The sequence below is a fragment of the Sander vitreus genome, chromosome 21 (assembly GCF_031162955.1).
Source record: "Sander vitreus isolate 19-12246 chromosome 21, sanVit1, whole genome shotgun sequence".
Lineage (NCBI taxonomy): Eukaryota > Metazoa > Chordata > Actinopteri > Perciformes > Percidae > Sander > Sander vitreus.
In genome coordinates, this window is record NC_135875.1 from 4490270 (window position 1) to 4517621 (window position 27352).

The 27352-nt window shown below is 44.3% G+C and overlaps 2 protein-coding genes across 3 annotated transcripts in view; one reads left to right on the top strand and one right to left on the bottom strand.

Annotated features, from left to right (window-relative positions):
- Nucleotides 1-3807, top strand: part of stx4 (syntaxin 4) — an 8973-nt gene extending 5166 nt beyond the window's left edge. The window contains exons 8-10 of the mRNA XM_078278488.1: nt 1476-1613; nt 1706-1816; nt 1927-3807. Of these exons, the coding sequence (XP_078134614.1) occupies nt 1476-1613; nt 1706-1816; nt 1927-2007 (330 nt within the window). The 3' untranslated portion in view covers nt 2008-3807. The remainder of the gene's footprint in view (nt 1-1475; nt 1614-1705; nt 1817-1926) is intronic.
- A 60-nt stretch (nt 3808-3867) lies between these two features.
- srcap (Snf2-related CREBBP activator protein) overlaps nt 3868-27352 on the bottom strand; it is a 37368-nt gene continuing 13883 nt past the window's right edge. For both annotated transcript variants that reach the window (XM_078278487.1, XM_078278486.1), the window contains 22 exons: nt 27120-27340; nt 26734-26911; nt 26475-26611; nt 25484-25653; nt 21499-21828; nt 20665-20851; nt 20396-20565; nt 18920-19065; nt 18601-18816; nt 18092-18256; nt 16938-17090; nt 16301-16630; nt 15603-15775; nt 15088-15401; nt 14774-14981; nt 14229-14393; nt 13827-14023; nt 12932-13046; nt 12288-12413; nt 11490-11666; nt 11165-11248; nt 3868-10495 (listed from right to left, as the gene is read on the bottom strand). In XM_078278487.1, coding sequence (XP_078134613.1) covers nt 5225-10495; nt 11165-11248; nt 11490-11666; nt 12288-12413; nt 12932-13046; nt 13827-14023; nt 14229-14393; nt 14774-14981; nt 15088-15401; nt 15603-15775; nt 16301-16630; nt 16938-17090; nt 18092-18256; nt 18601-18816; nt 18920-19065; nt 20396-20565; nt 20665-20851; nt 21499-21828; nt 25484-25653; nt 26475-26611; nt 26734-26911; nt 27120-27340 — 9233 coding nt within the window. In that variant the 3' untranslated portion in view covers nt 3868-5224. The remainder of the gene's footprint in view (nt 10496-11164; nt 11249-11489; nt 11667-12287; nt 12414-12931; nt 13047-13826; nt 14024-14228; nt 14394-14773; nt 14982-15087; nt 15402-15602; nt 15776-16300; nt 16631-16937; nt 17091-18091; nt 18257-18600; nt 18817-18919; nt 19066-20395; nt 20566-20664; nt 20852-21498; nt 21829-25483; nt 25654-26474; nt 26612-26733; nt 26912-27119; nt 27341-27352) is intronic.

Below are 27352 nucleotides of genomic sequence, written 5' to 3' on the forward strand. Positions count from 1 at the left end.
CAGTTTCACACGTTTTCCATCAAACATCAACTCGTAGTTGTAGTTGCTTAAAGTAACACGCCGACTCATTGGGACGTTAGCTTATTCCCCGTATCCCCCAGAGATGGTTAAGTCCATACATACCCTTCTCATCTCCGTGCGTGTTGTAACTCTGTCCACCGGTAGCTTAGCTTAGCACAGATCCTGGAGGTAACCGGCTCCATCTAGCCTACTGCTCCCAATAAGTGACAAAATAATGCCAACATTTTCCTGTTTACATGTTGTGATTTGTATAGTCGCAGCGTGTACAAATAACAAGGTCACATGAGACACAGCCATCTTCTCATTCTCAGAAGGCGAAGCACTGCTACTTGGGCGGAGTGATTTGCTTGCAGCACACGAGAAGCCCCACGGTGAGGAGCAGAGAGTAGCAGTGCTTCACCTTCTGAGAATATAGTTCATGTAAATAGGAAAAATGTTGGCGTTATTTTGTCACTTATTGGGAGCAGTAGGCTAGATGGAGCCGATTACCTCCAGGATCTGTGCTAAGCTAAGATAGCGGTGGGTGCGTCAGACAGAGTTACGACACGCACGGAGATGAGAAGGGTATGTATGGACTTGTCTAACTCTGGGGGATACGGTGAATAAGCCAAAGTCCCAATAAGTCGGCGTGTTCCTTTCAATGCGTCATGTGTGAAATGGTGACAGATCTGCTCTGTTGTCGTCTCTCTAATCGCTCAAACTGGAACACCGATTTGGTAAGCAAAGAAAGAGAACCAGGTGCAGCCCCTAGCGGTGTCTGTAGTGTTTCAGTAGCTCATAGTGTGAAGAACCCTGCTGGCTTTTGATGTGCAGAGACGGTGGTGGAAAGTACACTTTTGAGATACTTGTACTTTAGCATTTCTATTTTATCCTACTTTATACTTCTACTCCACTACATTTATGTAACAGCTCGAGTTACTCTACAGATTAAAATGTTGCATTAAAACACATAAGGGTCCAAATTACTTTGTTAAAGATTAAGCAAGGTTTTTGGCTTGTGACCTTTTACAGAAAAGCAGCTGCCGCCTCTTGTCATGTTTCACGTCTAATGAGTTTATCATGTACATCAAAGAGACATTTTTAACAAACTACTAGTCCTGCCAACTATTCAGTTGTTTTCATTTAAATCATTGTTCAAGGCTCAAAGAGGTAAAATGATCACATTTTTCACAAAAATCTGCAAAAATAAGAGAAAGGAATATTTAAAAAATAACCCAAATATGTGTATTTGTTCTTCTTTCCTTTCCCATTCATGATCCGATGATTTTCTAGGACTAAGATTATGAAAGGAAGTGTTTAACTTGTAATGAAGTATTTTTCCAATGTTGTATTGGAACTCTTAAAGGCTCTGAGTACGTCTTCCACCACTGGTCATAGATGAAACCTCGTGACTGTTGGCAGATTTCTGTATCGTTTATAATGCAGCTAATACGTATCGTCACTGCGCTGTTCAGATCCTGATTGACGCTCAAGCTACGAGGCAGGCTCTGAATGAGATCGAGTCGCGGCACGACGAGATCCTGAAGCTGGAGCGGAGCATCAGAGACCTGCACGACATGTTCCAGTACCTCGCCATGGAGGTGGAGGCTCAGGTAGAATAACGCTGACCAAGTCTCTCTAGCTTTTTGGTGTTTTTTCGGGGGTTACGAAGAGTGTCTGATTCTGATATTTCTGCCTCCTGCAGGGGGAGATGGTGAACCGGATTGAAACCAACATCAAACACTCGTCTGACTACGTGGAGAAAGCAAAGGAAAACACGGAGAAAGCGGTCACGTATCAGCAGAAAGCACGCAAGGTACAATCTTAAAGACACCGTGAAACGGACACTCAAAAAGCCTTCCTCTGCACCCGATTCATTTTGCTCGTATGTTTATTCATCCATTTTGTCTCTCTCTCCCAATGCAGAAAAAGTTGTGGATAGCGATCTGTTGTGCCATCCTCCTCCTCATCCTAATCATTTCATTGGTCACCACCTTCGGCACCTAGCACCAGGCAGTGTAAGTTTGTTGGCTGTAGACTAGTTTAGCAGAAGCACATTAAAAACAAATCCCCTTTTTTATGTAAATAATTTCAGCCCACAGGATGTACGGGTGAATTCTGTTTTTTTGTTTTTTTTCCTTCAACAGTTCATATATTTGTCTTTGTCTAACCCTCTTGTCCTCCCAATGGGCCTTTTTTTTTAAGAAGAAATGTGCTTTTAACTCACAAATGACTACAATCTCGCCTGCATTTCCACTTCCACCGAAGAGACAGTGTTGCTGGTTTATGGAAACCCCGCCCTGTCACACTCTGGTCTGCAACACAAAGACCAGGACCATTTGTGAACTGTTGCGTCACTGCTCTATCACTTCCTACATTATTGAGAAAAAAAGAGGAAACAAGTGGCCTTGAACAAAGCACAACGCAGTATTGAAACCCCACACTGGCGCTGATCATACTGTACTCAGGAAACTGTGTTGAATCTTGTTACGTTGTCGTTTCTGGATGAATTAGAGGCGCAAATAACAATTTTAATAGATTAGGGATTTCTTTTCTAGGCAAATAGACTAATATAATTGTACATAGCCTATATTGCTGGTGATTATGACATTCTTTGAGGATTTTTTTTTTTTTTTTAACTTGAAAGTTGTTTGTGTCATGTAACAAGTGTAAATATAGATTTTTTTTTTTTGTGTGGAATAACATTACCCCCCCCTTTTTAATTTTACAAAGGTGTCTCAGCACTGCTTTAAAAGGCCCAACTTTTATTTGTCCTACTGGTTAGTATTTATGATTTAAAATGTTAGCTGCTGCTACGAGAAGTTCTGTAACCACACATCTGTTTTTTTTTATCACAACTGTCTCTTCTTTATGTCCATGTGAGAATGTAATATTGTGCATTGGCATTGTCAAGAAGGGATGAAGTGAGTTTTTATTTTTGCTTATTTGTTTAAATTCTCACAGCAATGTTTCAGCTGCAAGTCCTCACGGCTTAGCCTGACACTCTTATTAGACTCTTCATCAGTTTGTCACATTGTGCCTAGACTCCTTTTGTCCTGCTATAATTTGTTTAATTATGTGGAGCAATCCTGGAGCAGTGATAACTAACCAGAAAACATTTACGGAGACAAAAGGTGCACGTTTTGCACCACTACGTGACAAATCTGTATAGAAAAACAAACAAACTTATCTTAAAGGTTGTCCTTTTTGAGGCAGAAAGAAAGGTTGACGCAGAGCAGTGACTTTACTGTGTAATATTACGCCTGTTGAATTTTGCATCACTCATTTATTTGAATGGGTTTTTAAAATAAAATACTGCCATCTAATATTCTGTGTTTGTCTTGTGTCAAATGGTTTCGTTAAGCCACCTACACGTGATCAGAGGTAAAACGGTGATGTAGGGCGCAGAGGCAAAGCGTAGCGCAGGTACGTCATCACTTCTTATGGTTGCACCTTGAAAGATCAGCGACAACGAGGTCAAAGTTGAAATAATTTGAGCGCAGTGCTTGGTGGCTATTATGAGCCAAGGGTCCACCAGCAAAGAGCACTTATATCCTGGATCATGTGTAGGTGGCTTTACACAAGTACTTTTTACTATAAGTAAAGTATGACAAACTTGTATTTCACCCATAAACAATATTCAACACAATGAAAAATGGCAACTAATTTTTGGTCTTTTTATTCAACTGTAATTGTCTTAATTTTTCAAGTAAAACAATGTGGAATTACAAGGGATCAAAGGAATGCAACAAATAAAGAGACAAATCAAAAATAAGACCATCACCATAAACTAACCCCCCCCCCACATCACCGTTGCTCAAAATAGCTTCGACAAGTCCAAAAGTAAATTGACAATTTACAGTCATCTGGAACTGTACCAGTAATTTTATTCACATATTTTGTCCAAGTAATTTTTTTTACATGAACGAAGAGCAATGAAGTGATGCTGACAAAAGATTCAGGTGAAAAATAAAACAATTTGGTAGCACTGATGCACGAGGTGCTTTTCTTGATGTTCTCTGGGGTCTTTTTTTGTTTCGTTTGGCTTTTTTTTTTTAAAATAACGAGAGAAGCTCAACACCGCTGCTTCAGGCGCTTCACAAGGCAATCTAAGGTTCAAACCCATTTGGCCAAAGAGGCACTCTTAATTTCAATAACATTTACTTGCCCTTTAGATATAAATACGTGACAAAGTGGACCGTAACTATAACTGCCTTTGGGAAGATTAGGAAAAAGAAAATGAATTTATGCTGCTCCAGGTCTGTGGTCAGAAGCAAAAGATGATCCAAGACTATTTGAAAGTTCAATTAATGCACTTTCAAACTGTAGAGATACATTGTGAGGTACCAGGAACCAATTAATCGACTGAAGTTGATGTAAAAACGTATTACTACACCACAATGTACTCAAAAAGCCGAGGGCCACAATATCAGATGTGCAAATGAGAAATGCAAGGCTGGATTTAAAAATGAATCCAAAGAACAGAAACTTAACATGACAAAAAGGGGGGCCCAAGCAAAGACAAGCTCCAGCATAGTGCAGCAAAGATCACATTGACAGATCTGGTCTCTTCCTAATACCCTGGAAGAAATAATAAAATATGCATAACTTATCGACTGACTACAAAGAAACAGTCAGGACAGCTGATGACATTTTTCAAAACCAAACTCTCTAAAACCTCCAACTTACAATACAACTGGTCACTCTTACACCCATTAGTTTTTAATGTCACACAAATGACTTTTCATTTATGACCCTTACAGAGGGTGCTGTATAATCCCATCTTAACACATAAGATCTGAAGAGTGTGTGTCCAGTCTTTAATGATTACAGTACATAATGTGAGCTAACAACTTTCCTTTATTACCTCTTGCACCTTTTGTCCCCCCTCAAGTCCCAGTGGTGAATGTATCCACTGTACCACCTCTCTGTCTAGTTTACGGACGCACAGCAACGGCGCCACATTTGTTTTTTTTAACTCTCAGTCCGGCATCCCTGAGCCTTCCCCCGGCTGACAATGGCTGAGCTGGTGAGCGGACCAGCTCTAATTGGAAAGGGAGAGGGCCCAAGAGGCAGGGAGGTCCCTGGCTTGTGCAGCACTCCGTTCCCTTGCATTCATCAGAGTGCACACAAAGCAGCAACCTTACAGGTCAGGACATGCTCTCGTATCGTGCTCTGCAACGCACTCTCGCTTCCATTTTTTCCTCTCCGTTTGGCACTCTGATCATGTCTTGTTGTGACGATTTTGACCAGAAGAGGAGCGGGTGCTTGCGGCCGGTGACCTGGCCTGCACCGCTGCGAGTGCTGCGACGCTACGCAGCACTCTATCCGGCGTCCCCTCTGTTCCTGAACTGCTGTTCACCTCCTGCGAGAGCCTGTGAGACCTCCTGTCCTTCCGACTCTCCCTGTGCTGGCCCTGCTTGCCTCTTTTGTCTCTGCTCTCCGAGCTGCGATCCCTCTCGCTTCCGGAGGACGTGGCGCGGGACTCTCTGCGCTCAGTGTTCTGAGAGCTGATGCTGCGGGTACATTGGCTGCTGTTGCTGCTGCTGCTGCTGCGGCTTCTGCTGCTGCGCCCGCCACTGTCGCCCTCGCCGTCACTGCTCATGCTGCTGCAGGCACTGTGGCCCCGGGACGAAGACTGCGCCTCTGCCTCGCCTTCCTTGCCCCCCGACGACTTCCTGCTCCCCCTCTCCTTTTCCTCCGCTTTAGACCTCTTGTACTCCGCTTCCAGGGGTGGAACCAGAGAACCGGGGCACTGTCTGGTGGAGCGGGAAGCCGAGCGGCTTGTCTGATTGGGCGTTGAGGGTTTGCTGCCAGTGCTTTTATTATTAGTCAGATTTACAGAGTTACTCTGTGGAGAGGCTGGTACACTTTTGCTTTTAGGCTTTTGGTTTTTGTCAGAAGAGGAGGCAGGGGATGTCCCAGCGGCCTTAGCACCCAAGTCTTTCCGAGGGGTGTGGCCAGGGGTATCCACCCTGCCTTTCATTGCTAGGAGCTTGGCTGCCGCATTGAGTGCCGAGCACCTCTTCCCCAGAACTTCGGGCTCAGGAGGCACGACGCTGTTTGTCTGAGCTTTACTGTCTTGTAAAGGTTGAGATCCTGCAGACTTCCTGGTGATCCTAACAGAAGATGTATCACTGCCAGACTCTGCACCTGTGGATGTGTTGGCGTTGTTTGATGCATTTCTGTCAGAGCTGCACGAGGGTTTCTTTCCTTGCCGGCTGTTGCCCTTTTCCCTCTCCTGATCTTGTAGCCCGTGCTTGGCTGAGCGAGTCAATCGGCGCTCCTTCCTGCTCTCACTGTTGTCAGAGTCCGAGGAAGAGGACGAACTGGAACGCCTTCCCCGAGACGTAGCGGTGGCGAGCGCCTTCTTGCCACCTTCCCCTTCCTTCGCCCCACCCTCTTCGTTTTTCTCCTCTTTCCCCGTTTCTGAGGTGACATCCATTCGCCTCTTCTTGGCAGGATGTCTGTTCTCGTAAGTCCTCTTGTGGTGAGCGTGACGAGTGAGGGTTGATGTAGATGATGACGAAGAGGATTGAGCAGACTCCTGGCTACTCTGGCGACTAAGAGGCCTTTTCTGGATTGGAGTTTTCTGATCTTCAGTAGTTTGCTCAACCGTCTGTTGCTTGGGTTTTTCTTTCAGAGTGGCAGTTGCAGGCTGTGCGTCTCCGCCTGCTCTCTCCCTTCCTGACTCAACGTCTTTGGTCTCAGAGGAACTCTCCACCTTTCTCCTTTTAGGCTGAGACTCACAGATGTCCTCCTTGTTAGGCTGAGACTCACATATGTCCTCCTTGTCAGGCTGAGACTCACATATGTCCTCCTTGTTAGGCTGAGACTCACATATGTCCTCCTTGTTAGGCTGAGACTCACATATGTCCTCCTTGTTAGGCTGAGACTCACATATGTCCTCCTGTTTGTCATCCTCCTTCTTGCTAGACCTTGATTCAGGCTCCGCAGCGTCTACTTCCATTTCGGTCACCCTGTCCAGGTCACTTTCAGATGCAGACACTTTCTTTGCTGGCTCTGAAGATTGTTTCTCAGACGACACACTAGAGGATGTGGCTGTGGGAACCGGGGGCAGGGCCTCTGTCTGGGCAGATGAAGACACATCTGGGGAAACATCTGTGGATGCAGAGCTTCGTACTTGCAGGGAAACGACAGCAGACGTTTGTGTGGTGGACACAGGAGGAACCGTCTGGGCTGGGGCAGCTGCGGTAGCTACGGATGCAGGGGTGGCTGTGGTAGTCGACACTTGGGTAGTTGTGACGTTTGTGGTGGCAACTGTAATGGACTTTTCTGGAGATGGAGTTGTGGGGACTGGGGCATCTGTGGAAGTTCTTACTGGGGGTGGGGGGATCTTGACAGTCTTTTCTGCAGTTGTAGCAGGAGTCGTTGAAGTTGTGTGTTCTTTGGAAGAAGGGGCTGCTGCTGCTACAGGGGTCGTTCCTGGGACCCCCTCTGCTCTCTCTGTTGGGGAAGATGAAGTTACTGTAACTGTCTTTGCCTCGGCTGTAGTGGTCACACTGGCAGATGTTGTAGTTGGGGAAGGAGTGCAGGTTGGTGTAGCAGCAGGTTTTGTTGAGGATGTGGAAACAGCTGGAACAGTTTCCTGTGCCTGTGTAGCCACTTGAACGGTTGTTGTTGGTGTTGGTGGTGAGGTTGAGACGGGTTTGGTAGGGACTTTAGTTGTTGTCACATTAGTCTTTGCTTGAGCTGAAGAAGGTGGAACTGTGTTTGCAGCCGATGATGAGACCGCTGTTACTGATGGTGTGCTAGACGTAGACATCGTTGGACTTGCAGTGGGGACTGTGCTTGGACTTGTTGAGTTTGATGGACTAGCTTGGACTGTTTTTACAGTTGTTGTCATAGTTGTTGCTGTAGTAGGGGGAGATGTTGAGGTTGGTTGTGGTGAAATTGAAGCTGGGCTAGTAGCTGTAGCTGAAACCTTCTGGGTGGCAGCTGGAGCGGAGGATAGAGCAGCCGGAGCAGAGGTTACACAAGCTGGGGCAGATGATACAGTAGCTGGGGCAGAGGATGCAGCACATGGGGCGGCCGATACAGTAGCTGGGGTAGACGTTATAGCAGAAACCTTCTGGGTGGCAGTTGGAGCGGAAGATAGAGAAGTTGGAGCAGAGGATACAGTAGCTGGGGCAGAGGATACAGTAGCTGGGGCAGATGTAGCAGAAACCTTCTGGGTGGCAGTTGGAGCGGAAGATACAGAAGTTGGAGCAGAGGATACAGCAGCTGGGGTGGATGTTGTCGATGAAAGAGCAGAAGTTTGCGGCAAGTCCTTAACAGCCATAGTTTTAGTTTTGACCGATTTTACTGTAGTAGTGACTGCTGGTGTCACGCTGACTGTTTTTGATATTACGTTAGCAGCTTCTGTAATCGTTGTGGCAGGTACTGATGTTGGAACTGCGCTGACAGCCACGGCAGAAGACGACACAGCCGATGGAGTGGTAGCAGCTGGTGTGGAAACTGTGGTGGTTTTGGCAGAGTCTGTTGTTGTATAACCTGAAGGGTTCAGCTCTACGGGAGCTTTAGGAGCAGTGGAAACCACAAGTGTTGGTTTTGTGCCTGCAAGAGTTGGTGTGACAGCGCTGGCAGGTGGCACTGGAGTTGTAGAAGTGGGGGGAGCAGCGACGGGGCTAATAGCAGACATAGAAAGTGTGACAGAGGACGCAGAGGACACCTGCGTTGACGCGGTGTCTGAGCTTGGAGCTGTAGCTGAACTAACAAATTGGGCCAAGGCTGATGTGGAGGCAACCACAGGAAGGGGTGCTGTGGGTGCTTTGACTAAAGCTGTGACTGTTGGTGTAGAAGCTTTATCTGTTGTTGTTGTTGTTGTTGTTGTTGTGGGGGCTCCTTCTGGATTTGGAGCAGGGGCTGAAACCTTAGTCTTAGTGTCCGTTTCCTCATTTTTGGTAGACTGGGAGGCCTGACTTGTAGTGACAACAGCAGCTATAGGGGTCTCCGACTTGTGGGGAGACAAGACAGTCGACTCTGTGCTGGCATCTGTTTTTGATATACCAGATAAACCAGTAGTAGTGGTCTCATTTTTAGAGTTCTGTTCTTCACTGACAGTTTCTGGCGTGGTTGTGGAGTCCTTGCGAGGACGACCCCTCTTACGTTTTGGGGAGAGAGGGGGGTTCCCCTCCTCAACTGGCAAGGTGGGCTGTGGGGAAGCGGCCACTGTGTTGTCAGACTCAGGTAACGTAGGAGGAGTCTTAGGGGGCCGGCCCCTCTTTCTTTTCAAAGGTGTCACAAGAGAATTCACACTGGACTCTGTAGAGGGCGAGTCTTTGCCAGGTGGTATGTCAGTTTTTCTGGACTGGTTCCCTCCTCTTCCTCGACCCAGTTGCTGCTGTTGCTCTACAAGCTGGGCGGCCATGCGAGATTCAGTTTCCAACCTGCGCCGTACAGGAAGATTTCTCAGCACTGGCATGTCAGGAGAAAGATGGGGTGGGGAATATGGAGGATAACTTCTGACAGGCGGTGGGTGCACAGACTGACTCTGAGTAGAGTCTTGGTCCTGAGGAGATTTGGTAATGGCCCCTTTAGCTTTACAGTCAGGGCCCAATGGTGACGTGTTGTCTTTGTTTGGTTCATCGACCAATCCGGCAGTGTTCTCCTCCACGGTTGCCTCCTCTGAAGAAGCTCCACCTCCAGTGCCGCTTCCTCTCCGCCTCCTCCTTCTTGGCTCCTTCTCCTCCACTACCGTGACCAGCCTCCCTGGAAGCTTCCGCAGGACTTTGGCTGACGGAGAGTCTTCAACCAGGCCCCGCAGGACTTCACCATCTGCTGACTGTCGCTTACGAGGTGACCGGGAGCTGGTGGAGGGGGGAGACATGGCGCTGTTGTCTTTGGTGTCCTCATCTTTTGCCTGTTGGTCCAATGGGCAGCTGGATTCTAGCGAAGACTCAGACAGCCTCCTCTCATTCTCCCCGTCTTTCTCCTCTCTGCAGGCTTTGGAGGTCTTGCCGTCAGTCTCCCCAGCACACTGTTGTTTCCCTCCAGGGGGAGAGGTGGTAGGAGGGGAAGGCACTGGACTTGGATGGGAGCGGTTTGGCAGAGTCTTGGTTTTGATAGTCTGGTGATCTCTAGCAGGAGACGAGGCTTTCGAAGATTTGGAGGAATCCTGAAGCCTGGTCGATGAAGCGGTTTTGTGATGGTCTGTGCGGGACGGGGTGGTAGACGCGGCGTCTTTGGCAGATCCTCGTCCTCTCAGACCACAGCGGAGTCTTTCTGGCACTTCTCTCGGGGACGTCTCAGACTCTGTTTCGGGCGAAGCCCCACGCAGCCGACCACTAGTCCTGGTAGAGGTGACAACCTTGTCCTTGTCCTTGGGTTTACGGCCTCGGCGGGCTGGCTGAGTAGGCTCCACAGATGCTGGCGGTGACAAAAGGTCATCGTCCTCGTCATCGGATGAAGCGTGGAGCTTCAGGCCCTCTTCCTTGGCCTGGTCCAGGCCCTTCCTGGCGGCCTCCACTTGCTCCTAAACAGACAGATTGTTTGAAGTTTGGTTTCTACAAAACTGATAAAATGTCTTAATGTTTTGGTTCTGAGGGACTACAGGGTTGGACAAAGTACTTAAACATCTAACAATAGAACAAAAAGCAAGTTGTTAGACCAATACCCTTTTATTACTTTTAGGTCATTGTTGTGTCCATTTGTGACTTATTAATTAGTGGTGGCCATGATGGCATTCAAGTTGAATAAACACCTGAGTCAAATCCAAAATGATGAATTTCACCAGAATGGTATTTAGCAGTGCTGAAACGATAAAATGAGTCAATTAATGGATTGGTTGATTGACAGAGAAGTCATTTTGATAACGTAATTCAGGCCAAAAAAATCAAGCAAAAAAATTCCAAATATTTTCTGGTTACAGTTTGTCACATGTGAAGGTTTAATACTTTCTCAGTTTTATATCATTGTAAATTCATTATTTTTAAGTTTTTGACTGTTGACCAGGCAACCAGCCGTAGTATTGAGCTTAAGACAACAATATCGGTTTCTGTTACTTTGTACACCCTTGTTCCTTTGTGGTGAGGATGGGAATTAACAGGAGTCTGAAGTCAAAGTTGAATTTATCTTAAACTTTTAGAAAGCCGAGCTGATGAAACACAAATCTGTTATTTATTAGGTGAAGATGTGGCGTTACCTCAGCCTGCTTCAACTCCTCCTTGCATACGTCTTCTAATGAGGCTTCCAGGAAGTTCATGGCGTAGCGTTCAATGGGAGTGAGCTAGAGATAGGCAGATCAAATGTTGTCTTAACAGAGCATAAATTATAATATAAATGCAGATATACAGCAGAAATACCCCCATCTTCACTGACAAGAATGCCTCACAGATGTTATCGTTTCTGCTGTGAATAGAAACTATTTATTTTTTATGTCAAAGATGTATTCAAGCCGTTCAAGAGCTCAAAGCAATGTTCTATTCTCGATTTTAACTTAATAATTCAACAACAGAATGATTATTCACCTGCTCCACCAGAGCAGCGATTTCCTGCTCAGCCTTCGAGAGCTCCTCCACTTCCTCTTGCTCCCCTCCATCATCCAGCGGTATGTTCTCGTTGAACTCCGCCAGTTCTGCCACCTGCTCTGCTTTGGCCTGTGAGGCTGCGACTATGTCCTCCTCATCCTCGGCACGACACAGGGCCTGCGACAATCATTGCAAGATGATCAGGTTAATATATACACACCATATTTGATAGAACAGCTTTGTTTTGACAGTATTAATTGAGGTTTAGGTTAATACGTTTGGGGTTGATGTATAGACTGTATAAGTGAAGCCACAACATCTCAACAGCCCCCTGGTGGCTGACTGCAGTCATAAATCCCGCCCTTTTCATGTTAGCGGATGGGACATGGACCAAACTAATTTTAGGTAATTCTGATCACGCTGATGTTTGTTAAAGTGTTCATTTTTCTGATCAGTTTGGGGGGGGTGTATGGTTACTTCGATAAAGCGACTACTCTGACTCCAAAATTACTAGATGGCAGCGCCCGTATCCGGGATATTTTGGCTTCACTTTTGTAAAGTGGGAGGAAGTGGAGATGCATCATCCATCTTTATATACAGTCTATGGTTTGGACATTTAACATCAACAAGTCCCATAAAATACAGCAGTCCCGCTAAATTTTGACATGTATAATTTTCTAATTCAACAACAAGGAGATTGTTCAACTTTGTCCTGTGCGGCAAAATAATGTTTTGGATAATTACCAAATGTTAGGTGCTACATACAGAATATTTGTTGGTATATGTGATGCATCTAACCTGCTCCAAAATGGTGGTGCTCTGTTTGTTGACAGCCTCTTCCTCCTCGGGTTGGGGCACCGATAGCTCCGCTGCCACATCCCTCCTCTCCCCTTCGTTCATATCAAACAGCTCTCGGATGGTTTGCTGAAGAACAAAGTGCAAATGAGACACATTCAGCTCAGGAAAATGGGTCTGTGTACTTGACGGAAAAAAAACTAAAATAAGAGGCCCTTATACAGCTAAATGTCCTGACATTGAAATACTCCAAAAGAGCAGCCATGCTAATGGTGTCAAGTGGTATTACTTAAAAAGGGAGATCTGAACACGTTTAATGAAAGGGGAAGAGGACATAGCCCGTTTCTGCAATGAAAAACTTTTCTTTATGTGCTCAGTCATCAAGCACACCCCTACATGTTTGTGTTTGGATGAACCAATGATTCATTGTCACATTATTAACAGCTTTTTAGACAGAAGAGAGAAATTAAGATACTTTGTACGTTGAATTTAACGTGAACCTCTGCACTTTTATATTACGTGCAGCCAGAAACAGTAAGGTGTGGTAAATGGTGTCCTGTGTCCCATGATATCAGGTCAAAACAGAGGCTATTGTTAGTGAAATAAATATGTTATGTATGCAAAGCACGTCCAGTGTAAATGCCTACCTGTTTGAAGAAGGCAGTGGTAAAGTTTCCTCCTTCAATAGCCATATCTCCCAGCATCCTCTTCTGATTGGCTTTCTTTAAAATGTTCTCCTCCACTGTTCGCTCACTGATCAGCCTGAAGAGAAACATTAAAAAAAGAAAAACATTAATATGTTGTTGAAATCAAATTTCTTTATGGGGAATTTTAGCAAATACCACTGCCTTAAAATAACATGGGTACTGATTGACAATTTAAAAAATGCCATTTCCTGCTCTCCTGTCACACCATGTATCTGTAGTCTTATCGTTTCCTTGCTATTTAACTTTGTGAAAAAGGCTCTTTATATGTCCTACCCAGACAGCCTTTTTTTTTTTTTGGTGTACGTTTTCTAGGACCTAGGTATTGTGCGTGCTGGACTACTAGCATGCTTACTGACACACATTAATTATCAATGTTATTATTTACACTTGTAACTTGATTATTTTACTGCAATGGCATTCACATGTCTGCCACGAGGAAAATGGGAGTGTGGGGACTTTCCAGTATGTTCTCTTGACATTAGAATTACATCATCTCCTGAATTGTGGCATCCTGGCACCACTTCCCTCCTAAAAAAATCATGCGTGGATCTACATTTGGACAAAAAACCCTAGCTTTGGAAAATAAAATAAAATTAAAAACCCTGTACATTTTACAGACCACAGAATTTACCACTTTGTCTCGTTAAGTTCACTTTATACTTCCTGCTTTAATTGAGTGTTTAAAGGTCAAAATGAAAAAGACCATATGTAACCGTATCATTTAAAGAGGTTTTGCCTTTTTCTACTCGGTCCTGTTTAACTGTACAAAGCGATTGCATAGCGGTTAATCAGTCACAAATGTATTGCTCATGTAAATGCACTTTTACGGCGTCACCTGTAGATGTGGACGTCTCTGGTCTGGCCGATTCGGTGGCAGCGGTCCTGTGCCTGAGCATCCATGGTGGGGTTCCAGTCACTGTCGTAGAAAACTACTGTGTCGGCCCCAGTCAGGTTCACCCCTACACCTCCGCTGCGAGTTGATAAAATGAAGCAGAAAATACGCCGGTCTGCGTTGAAGCGCTCCATTAGAGACTGAAGGAGAAGTAAGAAGATGCACAGAGAATAAACATTAAGTGACGGCAGACTGACTGGACCCCAACTTGTTTTGTTGAATATTTTCCTTTCTTTTTCGGTATATTAGGAGGAAGACAAGACTTAAATATTCAGCTTGGTTTGGTGAAGGCAGTAATAATTCTATTTTCACACATGGTTGTTTGAAAATACTGTTAGCACTAACCTGTCTCTGCTCCACACGGGTGCTGCCATCCAGACGGAGGTAGATGTGTCCGTGGTAGTTAAGGAACTGCTCCAGCACATCTAACATACGCGTCATCTGCGTGAAGATCAACACTCTGTGACCTCCTGTCTTCAGCTTTCGCAGCAAAGTGTGGAGAGTCTGCAGCTTACCTGCACACCGTAGGAATGCAAATTATTTATTTAGTTTCCACTACTAGGAAACAACACACAGGCAGAACACATCTATAAAAACAAGCTAGTATGGGGAACTTATGGAGATGATTTTATAAGACTAAATGTGAAAGCAGGCTTCCCTGAATCAGTTCCCTGAAGCATCAGCCAGGGGTGACTAGAGCTTTAAGAGCAGAAACTATTTGATTCAAGAAGGCAATTTTATGACTTAATAAATAGATAAATAATAAGTAGATAATTGTCTGCTATCACATTAAGACTAAATAAAGAACAACAATGCTCGCTGCTGTGAGTTTTCTTTGGAGTATTACTGCTCTTGGTATCAAACACGCTGCAAAAGAAGCATCTTGAGACCTTACCACAATCATACTGTATGAGCCTCAGGTCCGGGAACTGGGTCCGCATGTAACACTGGATACGATGGAGACTGCGAGTAAGCGGGGTGACTTGAGTTGACAGCAGGGTGGAGAAGACTGCCTGCTTGTGGCTCACAGAGGGAGGAGGATGGCAGCAGTGCATGGAGATCGGAGGAGCCTCCACTGGGGGAATGGCAAATGTAAACCTAAAATGGGGCACAATAAATAACCGTTATGTCACAAATCTTTCCTCTTGCTCGAAGCTCTTGTATCCACAGAACATTTAAACCAATCAACTGATCAGTTATCTACCTGTCTATAAGATCATTGAGCAGCTCCAGCCTGTCATCAATGCTGTGGATGGCCTCTCTCACAGCGTGACTCTGAAGCCAGAAGTCGTATTTGTTTTGCCACTGTGCGAACAGACAGCTGCTGTGGCCCGAGCGGCCCCACTCCCCCTCAGAGCTCAGGGCGGCTGGCGAGGGACGGGGACCAGGGAGAAAAGTCAAAAAGTTCAAAACCTCCCGGCCGTACATGGGCTTTGCCGCACAGTGGTTCTCGTTGACTCGAATGATGAAGTCCAACCGGCTGTTGCGCTGCTGTTTATGGCAGTCTGCCAGCCATGGCTGTCGAGTAAAAGAAGGTAAACATTAGACAGGTAAAGAGCTGGAACACAAGATGCTAAAACAGCACTGATTGTATTTAAAATAGTTGTAACAGCGAGATATGTGCTGTTAAAATGCGTGATGAGATAAATCACCTTAAAAATGGAAGAACGTCACTACTCCAGTGTATCTTTGCTTTGGTCTGTAGATGAACTTGCTTACCATGTGGAACGGAGAACGAGGAGGTGGACGAGGGACTCTCCTGGGTGGAGGGAACGCTTTTGCACTTGTACTGGGCCTCGACTTCGTGGTAACTGGTGTTTGACTGCTGCTGTCACGTGGTGCTGACGAAGAAGCCTTTGACGCAGAGGACGAGGAGGCCAGCTGAACTGGAGCTGAGGGGAGAGAACAAATCAGAGCGGTGTAAATAACTAAAGTCTGCAGCACGCCCAGCAGCCAGTCACTTGAAAAAATGACCATGGATTTCATTAAGTTAACAAAGAGAAACAATTTCTCCCGAAATCACTAAACTTTTGCGGTCAGATCTGATCTGTTAGTACAATTAGTGAATTTATTGTTTGCAGACGACTTGCAGATTTTGGATTTAATACCCAATGAATAGACTACAGTCCTTATGGTATACTAACGTCGTCTGACTTGTAACTTGCCATAGGCACTGAGACTACTAAATGGCTTCCTGTAACTGCCTAAACGTTTCTGCATGTTTCCTCTTACATAACACCCTGCACACATCTGGACCTCTAAGCAGATTTAAAAAAATGGGATAGTAGGGAAGAAAATAAATTACTAAAGATTAGTTGCCATAACGATCTGACCCAATTCTGCTTGGCATGCATGCATGCATACAGCGTTATGAATCATAGCTCAGAGAGAATAAAAGCTCGAGCTCGTTCTCTCACCTGGCTGCTCTGTGCTTGATGGAGGAGGCTGCACTACTTTGAGGACGGGGCGAGGGGGGTGGGGCTGGTTTGGGGTTGAGCTAGGGATTCCGGGAGGAGCTATGGTGTAGTGGGCAGTAGCGGGACCAGGGGTGCGCTGGACAATTTGCAGTGGGGCAGTGCTTCTGACAGAGGTTGTGTTGGCGTGGGGGTGCGGGGAAAGGGAAGTATGAGGAGCAACACGAGGGGAAGGGGCCACTGCCAGGGTGGGCACAGGCCCGCCGTCCTTGCCTGCTGTCTGACGCACAACGATCTTCACAACGCCGGGGCTGCTCACCATGGCGGGGGGCACTGAGGAAACATGAAACATATCAGCTGTGAGCTTCTTTATTAAACAGATACAATACTGAAAACTTCAAAAGATATGATTTAAAATAAATATCCGGACGGAGGTCGTCATAGGATAACGTCCAAAAAAACATTTCTAAGTCTTGAGGCAAAATTTTCTAAGAGTCAAAAGTAAAAAATGATTTGGCTGATTCAGACATTCAAATGAGATTTTAGGATTTTAAGGGCAGAATTGAATGAAAGCCTTTTAAGATAATTTAAGATAATGCGTCTGTCTGTTAAGAGGCAGAACATGAAAGAGAGCGCAAACCTTGTGCTACGGCATTGTGCGGCAGCCGATTCGTAGGTGGAGCAGTAGAGGTGTTTGCAGGATGTGTGTTGGCTGCGCTCTGGACAGTCACCTGGGCCGGCTGGCTGATGAGGTGGTGCTGCACCCCGCTGGACACCAGGTGCATCACATTACCTGCAGTGAGTCAGATGGGTTATAATCAGAGACTTTTGCTCCTCAGATTCTCAAATAACCACATTATTGCACACAATACCCAATGACTTAAATTATTTCTTCATTGGGAGATCAGGTTTAAATAGATTAAATTAATTTAATATATAAAAACGTAGAGCTTTGTCAAATTCAATGAATATCTCCTCACAGTCAGCTCACTGTCCATTGTGTGCACACTGAAAAAAAACCTGGTGTTCACACACAGCCCCTGCTCCATGAATGGAAAATATTTTGGCGTGGAGACACTACACTATTCTGCTCGTGCACAGGACAGGGATGTATAAAGAGAAAGGCAGCGGAACGAGAGAGACGCTAAATCTGGCACATACTGACGTTCTGAAGGAGCACTGACGTGAGGGGTATTTGCTTGGGTGTAGAGATCAAATATCAGAAATACTTTTCCAGAATCGCAGACTCCACCTTTAATATTGTGTTTCACGGTTATAACTCACAATTATTGTTGTAAATTGCACTTTTGTATATTCTGAAGAAGCAGCGACGAAAATGTTGTTTTAACCGTCAATGTCGTTATCTATACTGCAGCACAGATTTAATAAGGTTTAAAAAAAACTAATTTAGTTTCACTTAAGTATTATTATAAGGCAAACCTTTGCCTATAATTTGTATTTTGGTATCTGGTGTGAATCCAAATAACATCCAGATAACATATTGTGATCCACTTTTTAAAGATGTTTTTTTTTTGGCATTTTAGGCCTTTATTTGACAGGACAGCTGAAGAAATGAAAGGGGGGAGAGAGGGGGGGAATGACATGCAGCAAAGGGCCGCAGTTCAGAGACGAACCCGCTGCGTCGAGGAGTAAACCTCTATATATGGGCGCCCACTCTACCAACTGAGCTAACCAGGCGCCCGTGATCCACTTTTAAAATAAAATAACTAACCTAAATGGAAAAAACCCTCCCTTCATTCACCCACAGTAAGTACGAGGCAGTTTAACACGAACCGTGAACTGGGCGTGGAGAAGCTGCTGGGACTTGGTGGATCTGTGCTCCAGACAGAGTCAGCTTGTTGCCCTGAAGCTGGAAGGTGACGGGTTTACTGCCCTGACAGGACGACACAGGTCGCCCTGCCAGGGAGGCAAGCTGGGCTATGCTCACCACCTCACCAGCTTAGGAAGGAACATAGAAAGAAGACGTGGATTAGAAACAATATTAGATTCAGTTTACTACAAAGTCAGTTATGGTTTGTTTATGAGTTAAAGATAAAAGAGTCTTTACAACGGTGGAGCACAAGGTTGTGAACAAGGACCAGTGTGCATGAGGTTTGTTTAGAAAAGGTGTGTGCATATTTAGCTGCTGGACTGACTCAAAACAAATACAAAGTTACAAAAGTACTCAGAATTTTAAATCAAACTGACAGCTATCATCCACGGTGGAGTTTAAAGGAGATAACATGTTATCTGTTCTGAAAGACAAACAACTGAACTAAAAAAGGACATCAGTGTGGACTTACAGGGCAACCTAGCCTGCATATCTGGACTGAGCAGAACCCTCTGGGGCAGGACGCCTCCGGGGTTTGGACTGGGATGAGCCGGGATGCTGGCTGTGCATGGGGCAGCGGGAGGCCGTACGGTCAGCACTGGCTTTGGAGCGCTGGCTCTCACTGCAGTTTGAGCTGAAAGATGCACGGACGGGCGAGGAGCAGCCGTGGTCGACACGGAACACACCACTAAAAAATGAAAACGGACATTCCGAAAATTACGTAAAAAATAAAAAGATCTGCAACTGCAAAATACATGTCTAGGGTAAATTATTTTTTCCCCTTCACTTGCCTTGTTGAACTACAGGGGCAGGAGTTGAGGGGACTTCAGTAACTGGAGGAGGTTTGGGGGTCTGTGCTGCAGGGGGTACCGAGCAGGTAGGCTTGTTCATCAGTAGGACCGCTCGATTATCACTTTTAGGAGGCGACTGGAACATCCTGAAACACAGACAGACCAACATACAAAAGATCAAATGATGAATTCATACATTTGTTTCTTAATATACATTTTACACGCATTAAAACCTATTATCATTATCCACCGACTGCACTTCTGACAGCTTATTTTTAATATCTGAAAATTTGAATTAAAATGTTCTTAAGTCCATTATTCAAAAAGTGCTGCCATTTGTTAGCCCAAACAAAAGAAAAAGACGCTTTGGTGTGTGTGATTAAAAGGTTGGCTGCTGGAATACGCAACAGGGAAGCTGAAGAAAAATCAATTGCACTTTCACTCCTGCCACTAACAGCATATATTGTTCACACTGCCATTAACACTATTGATAGATTATCTAGTTTGATTGCTTGTAGGCAGAGCTGCGGCTAGACAACAATTTCACATTTACACCAATAATGGTGGCCTGTCAACTAATTTCTATGCATTTTAGGTACTTTCATACCGTTCTTAAGTGTTGAATTGCAGTGTTGAACTTTTCAGAGTCCATTTCTTGAGGAAATATATTAAAGAGAATTTACATCATTTTTAGCTAAATAATCCTGATAGACTTTTGTTGGCTGCGAAATGTTGGTGCGCTTTTCTTCACCGACACACTGAGCTTTCAAAGCCCAGTTCAGACCAAAAATTTGCGAAACCGTTTTAGAACGCTGCAGGGAAAAGTTGCAGCGCTCTGAACCGGTCCTTCTCAGCTCGACTCAAGCCGGCTGATGGTGGCACCTGCGTTTCAGCTTCTCAAGTCGCCAGTTGCTGGTTTAAGAACGTAAGGGACGTCACCTGTTTTAACAGCCAATAGCAAAGTCAGCTTGTAAAGTCAGCTACAAACTATAGAAATAAAATGATCCATAACCCATTTTATTTCTATGTTACGAACTGTCAACTGGTCGAAATGGCAGAGTTTTAGACGGAGGCTCAACGACCGCCAGCGAGCACGGTAACGTTATGTGGAAGCAGCGTTAGAACGAAGCAGTGAATCAGAGAAATAAAAGCGTAATACTTTGCAGATTCGTCACTAGAAATGCAACTGTAGCAAGCATCTCACTATCACTAACCATATCCACATTCAGATTTTGACGCAACAAATTATATATCCAGCTACAAAATAGCCGGAAAGTCGGAAGTTTCAAAGAGTCCTTGCTATGGAGATGACACACTGTCTTGTCGGATTGGTGGGAAATGGCAGGTTTCACAACGCTGCAGACCAGCCTGTTGCAAGTAGTTGTGTAGGCTTAGTTGTAACTTTCTGTGGAAGCAATTTTCCTGCACAACTTGTGTATATATAGTCTTTGAAGTATCAGTAGCTGCACAGCGTACCTGTTGACCTTCATGCGCACTGGTCTGGGTCTCGGAGGGGGTTCAGGGGAGTCCATGATCTCCTGGATTAGTTGGCGGCTGACCTTGTGTCGCGGCAGGAAGACATCTGCCTGGTACCGGGACACACGGCTCTCCAAACCCACAAGGTCAAACATGGAAAGATCGCAGCGCTGAGGACGCAAAAACGTACACGATTTTATTTTCCCCTATCAAGTCTGCTTGATTTTCTGACCAAATTAACCCTTTGTTTGTTTTCCTTTCATGCTTACCTTTAAAGGGGAGACCTCCAGGGCGTCCTGCACCAGGGAGGCTGTATGGAAAACAATGGGCTTCGTGATGAAGGGAGACTGGATGGGTCGAGGGTCGAACAGGTTGGGGTGGTTGCACACTTTGCGGAGCTGCATCAGGATGTTTATCACAGACATGAAGTGGCCGCTGGCCAGCGTCTCCCGGGTCCTGTGAATCAGAACCAAAAGGGCGATGAACGGAGAGAGCAAGATAGTAATATGAACAACAAAAGAAATAATAGTAATCATAGGGAATTATTAAGATACGGTAAAAAGGTATGTTTAAACATCTCCTTTTTATGTAAAAATAAATATAATTCCAAGCCCCAATTTTAGGCAAATAAATCAAAAATAATACTCCATAATGCTGTCACAGATTTAGTCTCGCCTTCATTTAATAAATAGTCAGTTGCCAGTTTATTAGGTACACCAAGGTAAAGTTAACACAGGTAAAGTTAAAGTCCTGCAATAAATCCTCCCTGTTAGAAAAGGTGTCGATTCCACTGAATGATCCTTTTGGGGGATGTAGATTGTGGTGCTGTTGGATTGCATAGCGTTAAACTGACAGGTTTCAATTTCTTTGTCCACCCCATTAAAGAAACACCTCTCTGGCAACTAAGTGTATATCTCAAAGACCAGAAAAGCTGAAGAATCTGAGAATTAACAACCAATATAGGAAAATATCCATTTTACAAAAACGTAGGAGAGGAGGCTTCATAATACATTTTTGATTAAATAAAAAAGAAAAAAAGAACCAAACATTATTTCTGTGTGCTGCATCATCTCTAAGGTCAACACAACTGCGGCGTAACTCACGAGGCCTGTGCCATGAAGTCATCGTAGAGAAAGCGTTGTCTCTTGGAGAGGCGACAGCGCACCACGTGTTCGTATTTCTTGGGCATCTGCTTCTCCACGTCAATCTTGATCCTCCTGAGCAGGAACGGCCTCAGCACCTTGTGGAGCCTCTTGACCAGGCCCTCGTTGTACTCCTGACTGCCCTCGATCATTCCTGTCAGCGGGTTGGAGAACCACTCTTTGAACTCGCGGTGGGACTGGAAGACGTGGGGCATCAGAAAGTGCATCAGGGACCACAGCTCCATCAGGCTGTTCTGGAGAGGGGTTCCCGTCAGCAGCAGTCGCCGGTGGCTGTAATAGGAAGAGATCAACGTAGACGTTTAAATATATGGGGCAAAGTTTATAGAATTAGGATTACAGACGACAAGGTAGAAGAAATGGATGGAGGTGAAAACCTGATGCTTAAGACTCATTAAACCAGCATTGATTGATTTTTTTTTGGCCACTTAGGTGCAACAAGCTGTTAACACAACATTGACCTTATAAAAGGTTTATATGGCAAAGAGCTGCTTATCTTTACATCCAGCAGAACCGTAAACATACATTTGGAGTTGCGTTTGTGTCCTTGTCACTCTCCTTCTACTTTTGGCTAATGAAAGCTGTAGGATGACACCTAAACAGTACAGTTACAGGCCTTAAAACCAAACGATGAGCTGAAAGACGCGTAAAAGCTCCGCAGCGTTACTGGTGGTAATTCCCTGTGGGTTCAATCACTGCGATCAATCACAATATTGATTATAGAATATTTGATGTCAAAACAAAACTCTACAAATGAATCTAATATTGTGTATGTTCATAAAAACGTAAAACTTTCCACAGCATTGTCGGTGTATTTAAACCGTTTGTAATTTACAGATCTCATCTCTCAGCCTCCAAGCTCGTAGTCCATACATCTCATGGGACTACAACACCCTTGAGTTCAAGGTTTTTGCATTTGAGATAAACAGATCAGTCCATGAAAGAGGCAACTGTGTGTGGTTAGTTCATTTCTGTTAACAGCAGGACAGTGAAGGGGGTTATCTAAACTGCTAAATCGGTTGAAACGTTGTCGGTAGCCTAACGGTTACAGGCTTGGTAGTGAACAACACGCTAACTTGCTGACGGATTCGGTGTTGTGTCATTGTCTTTTTTTTTTTTTTTTTTTTTTTAAATCAAAATCAGAAGATTTATTGTCATTGTGCAAAATGCTAGTGAGTGTGTGTGTTCAGTGTGGTGATGGCTTTTGGAAAGAAGCTGTTCCTGAGTCTGTTTGTCCTGGTCTTTATTGACCTGTAGCATCTGCCAGCGGGCAGCAGGTCAAACAGAGGGTAGGCAGGATGTGAGCAGTCCTGCCTAATGCCTAATCTCTAATGCACCCTCAGTTGTGGCACTTACACTTTTATTATTTGGGTCTCTGTGCAAAGACAATAAAAGGTTTATCAGTATCAGTTTTAAGCTGAGCTGTACCAGAGGATATTTACAACAGATCGGTGATGCTGTTTTGCCTTCATTGTTCTCCGTGAAGTTTACTGAAAGGGATGTTTTGTAGCGTTTATATGGAGTAAGCACTGGATCGGACTCAAAAAATAGCCTTTTAAATGCTACATTGCTTGTAAAGGAAAAAAAAACGGGAGTAACCAAGTAGCCAACCAGATTTAAAGCGACGTATTTTTCTTTTTAAATAAGTGCTGTGGGGTGGATCCAATTCATAAAGCAGTCAACCTAGGGGAAACACTGCAAATGTTTTGTATTGGAGCTCATCATCAGCCTGAAGAAAACCTATGAGTAAATGCTTGTGTGTAATAAAACGGTGTGTGCGCCTCCTCGTGTGCTGAAGCTTCTCTTTGAAGCTCTGTGCAACAGTGAGAAATTACCACCAGCTGGAACAGGCCACCAGCCAAATGATGGCATGTTAGTCTAATTACAGCCACTTTGACGAGAAAAAACATTTCTATTTGTAAGATTAGCTGGTTAACATTCACATCCACACAACACTGAGGCCTGTGGATAAACAGTTAAATGCTTGGGGATGCACTGAAAGTCAAACATGTTTAAAACTGAATGATGACGTGTCCTCTACAGCTGAATGCACACTGACTTTTTGTGACAAGCAGCAGCTTACAGATGAGATAGAGAAGCATCTTTGAATGTGCATGGAAGCCCTACAGAAACAAGAGAGATTGTATTTCATTGAGCATTACTAGTTTGTACAAAGCTACTTGGTACATCATGCTTGCTTATGACACCAAAAATGGACACATGATATTTGCTAGACTAAACAGGAGCGGTGTTCAAAACCGTTCCCAATCACGGGCACAGTGCACTATATAGTGTGTTCACCATTTTGTAGTGGTGTTCTAAAATTTCATTCACTATATAGTCCACTATAAAATACCCACAATGCACTGCTAATTTGAGCGTACATACGATGTACCACTCCTGCGTACCACAATGCAACGCGGTCGAGTTTTCCCGGAGGAGAAGAAGAAGAAGCAGAAGTCACCGCAAAAACTGAAGAGGAAAAATGGAGTGGACCTTCCTTTCTAAACAGTGGAAATGTAACATGCACATATATACACACAACCTTCTGCTATTCTCTCTTCTTCTCTGAGTGCTGAGTATGTTTCAGGGACGTATTTGAAGTATTTTAGTTTTGGTTTGTTTACATGATGCTGGGCACTGTGCGCCTCCCTCACACAATCAACGGGCGCATCTCCTGACGCAAGTCACGCAACGACGTGCCTTCAGTGTAGTGTCTGAAATCTCGTTTGATCGTTCCCTAAATAGTTCACTACTTAATAAACACTACATAGGGAATAGTGAGTGAGTGAACGAGGGAACGGTTTCGAACACGGCAAGAGTAAAAAAAAAAAAAAAAAAAAAAAGTGACCAGTAAATAATATGAACATTTGCGTCAAAGATGTTTTTGTCTAAAATGTGCTTCCCTTCTTCTTGCTTCAATAGCAGCAAACCCTGTTTATAAACGAGTGAAAACTCGTCCTGCTTCTACACCGCATGCATTACTGACATCTGTACAAGATCTGTGTGCGTGCGATACAATGGGATCTCTTTCAAAGCTACAGGTTATGTTTTAAAACACCACCAAAGAGAAGTCTGACGTTTATTATGTACTAAAAAAGGTTTTTGATGCCATGAAACTGACCTTTACATTGTATTCATCTGGCAGACACTTTTGTCCGAAGCAACTTACAATTTTCCTTTACCCACCTCAGGGGCTATTAGGGGTTCAGTGTGTTGCTCAAGGACACTTTGACATCCAGACAGGAGTTGGCGGGGATTAAACCACCAATCATACGATTATTGACCATCTCGCACTACCAACTGACAAATTATCATTAGAAGAACTGATTTCTTTCAACCTTTTTACAAAGTCACACTGTGCCTGTGCATTAAAAGTGACTTAGCATCTTTTACAACCACATTTATTAAAACCTGCTATCACTCACTGATTAAAATATTAGGAGACGGTTTGGATTGTAAGGACATTATGTTTTCCTGTCGACAGTATATAACAAAAAGTAGAATCTTTATACCAGCATGTCAGCAGTATTCTCCTGTTTAAAATGTAAGACACGAAGTAAGTAAGATACAATGATTCTGGAAAGCTCACGCATGTCTGCAGATACAAGGGTGTATGTCCTGAGACATGCTCAAGTCTTAAGCAACAATCCTTGGACACGAGACAAGGACTAATCATTTCTGGCTGGTCCAACTGGGTTTGAATGTATAATGTTCACAGAGCTGATGAAACAACATTACATCATTGATGACGTGACCAAGTTTGTAGATCCACCAGTTTCTTTTAACAACAGTGCTCACTTTTTTTGTGGTGGTTAATTTTGGAGGTTTAAAGCAGAGATACCACATTAATTGTTGAATAATTACGGAGCCCTAAAGTTTGTACATTTCTTCTTCTGAGAATACAAAAACACCCAGCCCTACTGACCTGTTGAAGTTCAGCAAGCTCTGCCAGCGTTGGGACTTAAAGTTCTTGATATTTTGTGCCTCGTCTAGAATCAGGTATCGCCAAGATTTGCGCCGGAACGCTTGGTGATCCTGCAGCACCAACTTGTACGAAGTGATGCACACGTGGAAAGCATTCGGCTTCGTCCAGCCCTAAGAATAAAACAAAACAATAGACAATTAATACAGTTCAGTAGAAACAATACACGTTTTAGAAACCCCACTATTACCACATCCATCACAAGTACCTATAGTGGAAAGGAAAGGTTGCTTCTGGGTTTTATTAGGTACTTAAGCCCTATTCGCACTGGACTAGTATTACCTGGGGAACTCCAGTAATTTCTAACAATTGCGGCGGTCATTTGTGATCATAATGCGGATCTGCCATGTCTATCATTTGTCATGTAAAAATTCCACCGCAAATTAGCTACCATATTTCGCAAAACACAGAAGTTGTGTGATAATATTAGTCCCGTGCGAATAGGCATCTCTGTGATTCGGGGTTTTATTGGCTCTGTTGGCAATTATAAATGAAAGTTTTGACAGCTGTGCTGTCATATGTTGGGGTTAATATCAGTAAACTTGAGTAAAATACTTTGCTTATCCCGTATGAATGCACCACACGAAACAGATTGGGCTTTAGGAACATAAAGCAGAAAAAAAACAATTGTTCACCAGAAATACAGCAAAATGTACAAATAATTAAATCACACCTGTGCTAAATATAATAACCGTTAAACCATCATCTTTACCATTAACAAATAACTGTGGCCGGGTTAGCTCAGTTGGTAGAGCAGGCGCACATATATAGAGGTTTACTCCTCGACGCAGCGGCCACGGGTTCGACTCTGACCTGCGGCCCTTTGCTGCATGTCATTCCCCCCTCTCTCACCCCTTTCACATCTTCATCTGTCCTGTGGAATTAAAGGCCTAAAATGCCCCAAAAAAAAAAAAAAAAAAAAAAAACTCCTTACCTGTCTCTTTAGCTTTCTCTCCTTTTGGCTGCCAAAGTAAGTGAGGATTTTAAACCCAGGACACCAGCGTTTCAGCTCCATCTCCCAGTTCAACATCACACTGGTGGGAACGATGATGAGGTGAGGGCCCCAGTTACCTAAACACAAGTTAAATGACAAAGGGAGGAGCATCCAAGTTCAATTACGGCATAAAAACATGAGTAGCACTTCGAAAAGACAATCCCAAGCCCAACAGCTGTATGTATTAAAGGTTTGTTACCTTTTTCACAGGCGAGGTGAGCCAGCAGAGCGATGGTCTGGATGGTCTTGCCCAGGCCCATCTCATCAGCCAGAATGCCATTAAGCTTTTTCTCGAACATGGTGACCAGCCAGTCGAGTCCAATGTGCTGGTATTCTCGTAACGTGCCATCAAGCAGGAATGGAATGGGAGTCTTGACCTTTATTTAGGGGGAAAAAAAGATGAGAAAATGATGGTTCAGAACTGCAAAAGGACTAGAATCCTGCTCTATATATACATACATACAAAAAGAAACCAAAGTCCTACTTCTTTGACTATTTTGATGGACTCGTTATAAAAAATTAGCTATTTAATTGTCTTTCGTCACTAAAAACAAAAAAATATTCTTCTAAATATTCAAGACTGACCTTTGTAGTAGCCAAAGTGTAGCCTTTAGGCTGCAGGCTCTCTGCAGTAGCAGCAATGTGGCTGATCTCTTTCTTTGGCCGTGAGCTAGAGGCAGGTGGGCTGTTGTCCCCCTCCTTTAGCAAGACCTCCATCCCTTCATCTCCGCAGTCATCGTCTTCTTCCTCGCTCTCCTCTTCGTCCTTCTCGCTGTCATCGTCTTCTCCGCTGTCTCCTGGTGATTCTGAGAAAAGCA